The following is a 2,521-nucleotide window of genomic DNA, read 5'->3' on the forward strand; positions in this document are numbered from 1 at the left end:
CACAACAGACATTGCTTGTGTGACCGAGTGTGTGAGTTTTACTAGTAGGAGCAGAAGAGGGTGGTTAATTTTTTAAAATGTTGGCTTTATTGAGAGATAATTGACAAAATTCTAAGAAATTGAAAGTGTATGTCATGGTGAATTGATATATGTATACATTTTGAAGAGAAAGATTAAAATTAAAGTCATTATTTGGCCCTAGTTGGAAAAATCAATGGGTTATGTGGTTGACGTGTATGTGCATTATTGTTTTTATTTGTGTCGGCTCGGGACGGGATAAGAAGCACCTAGCTCTGTGTCAGCATCCCCATCCAGAGAAAACTGCTGTTACTGTATTGGCATAGCTCCTTTCAGAGTTTTTCTTGATCTGCATATGTTTAACGAAATTGGGAAGATACTCTTATTAATAACACATTAGTATTTTAACAAGGTATTTTTATCGATACAGTCAAAATAAGACATTTTAAAATTGACATATTCTGTTCTATGTAACGAATATAGTAAGTTATTATTACAAGTTAGTAAATATTAGTACCAATAGAAAAATATTCGTGGACTAAACACTTTTAAACTCTCATCTAAGTTTAAAAATCTGGACTATTCTTAGGCAAATTTGGTGATTCTTTTTTATAAACATAAGGCATTTATATGTTACAGAATTTAAAGTTGCTCTCGAGGAAATGTTTTTATCCCATTAATTCAGTTTTAAGATTAAGTATGATTTTAAAATTGTTTTCCTCTTTTTCTTCCCAGATCCAAGTATTTTAGAACATGCTCGAGAGGTGAGCACTTAACTATAGAGGTAAGTGGACTCTTCAGTTTGATTGAATTAAAGGACCTTAAGGAGGAACTTTTTTTATTATTATTAAAGGGGGAGCTGGACCTAAATTCAGTTTGGACTCTGACTTTCCCTATCATTGATGCTAGTGGAGAGGGAAAGAAGTGGGTGGTGGGAGGGGTGAGTAGGGAGCAGTTTGCTGAAGGTTAAGGCCGTGTTCTTCTAACAGAATTGCTGCTGCTGCTCTTAGGAAGTGGTTGTTTCATGTCATCCACCCTGCACAACTCGGGGATAGGTGGTTCTGTCAGTAATAGTGAGCCTAGAGACAGATGGGTGCCCGCCCTAGTGAGAGGTGCTCCACAGCCGAGGCAACAGGTTGGTTTAGGCTCCCTGTAGGGCCGCCTGGGTCACTATATATGTAAAACATAGAAATGGAATCTGCCATTTACTCAGTCCTCGCTGTGTGCCAGCTGCCCCACCGTGTAGTTTATGAATGTCTTTGCATAATTCTTACTGCAATCATACCGAACAGGTGGCAGTCACCCCATTTTATGGATGAGAATCAGGGGCTTAGGCAGGTGAAGAGATCAGGCCGTAACACACCGCCTGTAAGTGGCACAGTTTAAATTCCGGTCCAGAACCTCCTGCCTGTGGAGCTTGAACACTGCACTTTACTGCCTGTGTTATTAAATATGGAAGCAAATAAACCAGAAATTTGTTTTTAAAAAAATCACAAACCAGTACAGAAAAATAAGTTCAAGATAATAATTTTAAAGTTTTATGTAATCCCTTTAGATTCCATATTCTCTAAACCTTTTGAATTTGTTTTTTGATCTTTAGACAATAAAATAATATTAATAAGAAAACAATTTTTTCTTTCTTTCAAATGGTTATTTGTCAAATTATAGTTAAAATACAAATATTTTAATGGTATAATTTATAGTAATGGCTTTCATTAGGTGATTTACGTTCCTGTCTCTGGAAGGACATCCTGCTGAGAGTGGTGACTGCCACCCAGTAGACTTTCAGCGGACAGTTATACGAATGGATAGATAAATAAATATAAACATTATAAGAGAAATTCTTGTTTGGGTATCTTTAGTCCCTGTTTTTGGAGTAATTTTCCTTCTTATGACAAAGTATTTATTGTGAACTCCAGTGGAAGAGTCTGGTAGTGTGGGTTCATACATCTGTATGAAGTACTCAATTCAGGTGAAAGTTTTCTTGATAAGTTTATGATTTATGTAGAAAATTGCTGTAATTTTTTTTCACGTGAAGTTTTGAAGCAAAAAGGTACTTTCTCTTGACTATCTTGTTGAATATCTCAGATGAACTGATGTATGAAAAGGCTTGACTTAAGTGTCTTACACATACAAAGTACATTATATTTGTGGTAAAAAAAGTGACTTTTTTTGTGGGGTATGTGCCTTAGATATCTCTCCTAACACTCACTTTCTTATTCTTTCAGTTCGAGAATCTAGTAGGAAGTGATGAAGTAAGTGTCTCCATCGTAGTGCAAATCCACGTCGTTCTCATTGCTCCTCTAATTAGCGCAACAATTATTCTTTTTAAAATAACATTAATTTCATTTTCTTTTATTTTAGAATTTTTATGTTTTGGCTTTTATTTTTACTTTTTAGTCCCTTAATTCCTTATTTTATAGTTTATATTAGCAAATAATTCAGAAATTTTCTAATGTGGAACATATAATGTTATATATGTAGCTTAATTCGTGTACAGTTA

General features: G+C 34.8%; 1 protein-coding gene across 1 annotated transcript in view; it reads left to right on the forward strand.

Annotated features, from left to right (window-relative positions):
• Window positions 1-727: 727 nt before the first annotated feature.
• Window positions 728-2,521, forward strand: part of AP1AR (adaptor related protein complex 1 associated regulatory protein) — a gene marked incomplete at its 5' end in the record, with an annotated part of 14,968 nt that continues 13,174 nt past the window's right edge. The window contains 2 exons of the mRNA XM_023520859.1: window positions 728-802; window positions 2,247-2,273. Coding sequence (XP_023376627.1) covers window positions 728-802; window positions 2,247-2,273 — 102 coding nt within the window. The remainder of the gene's footprint in view (window positions 803-2,246; window positions 2,274-2,521) is intronic.

This window comes from Pteropus vampyrus, unplaced genomic scaffold, assembly GCF_000151845.1.
Source record: "Pteropus vampyrus isolate Shadow unplaced genomic scaffold, Pvam_2.0 Scaffold282, whole genome shotgun sequence".
NCBI classification, from domain to species: Eukaryota; Metazoa; Chordata; class Mammalia; order Chiroptera; family Pteropodidae; genus Pteropus; species Pteropus vampyrus.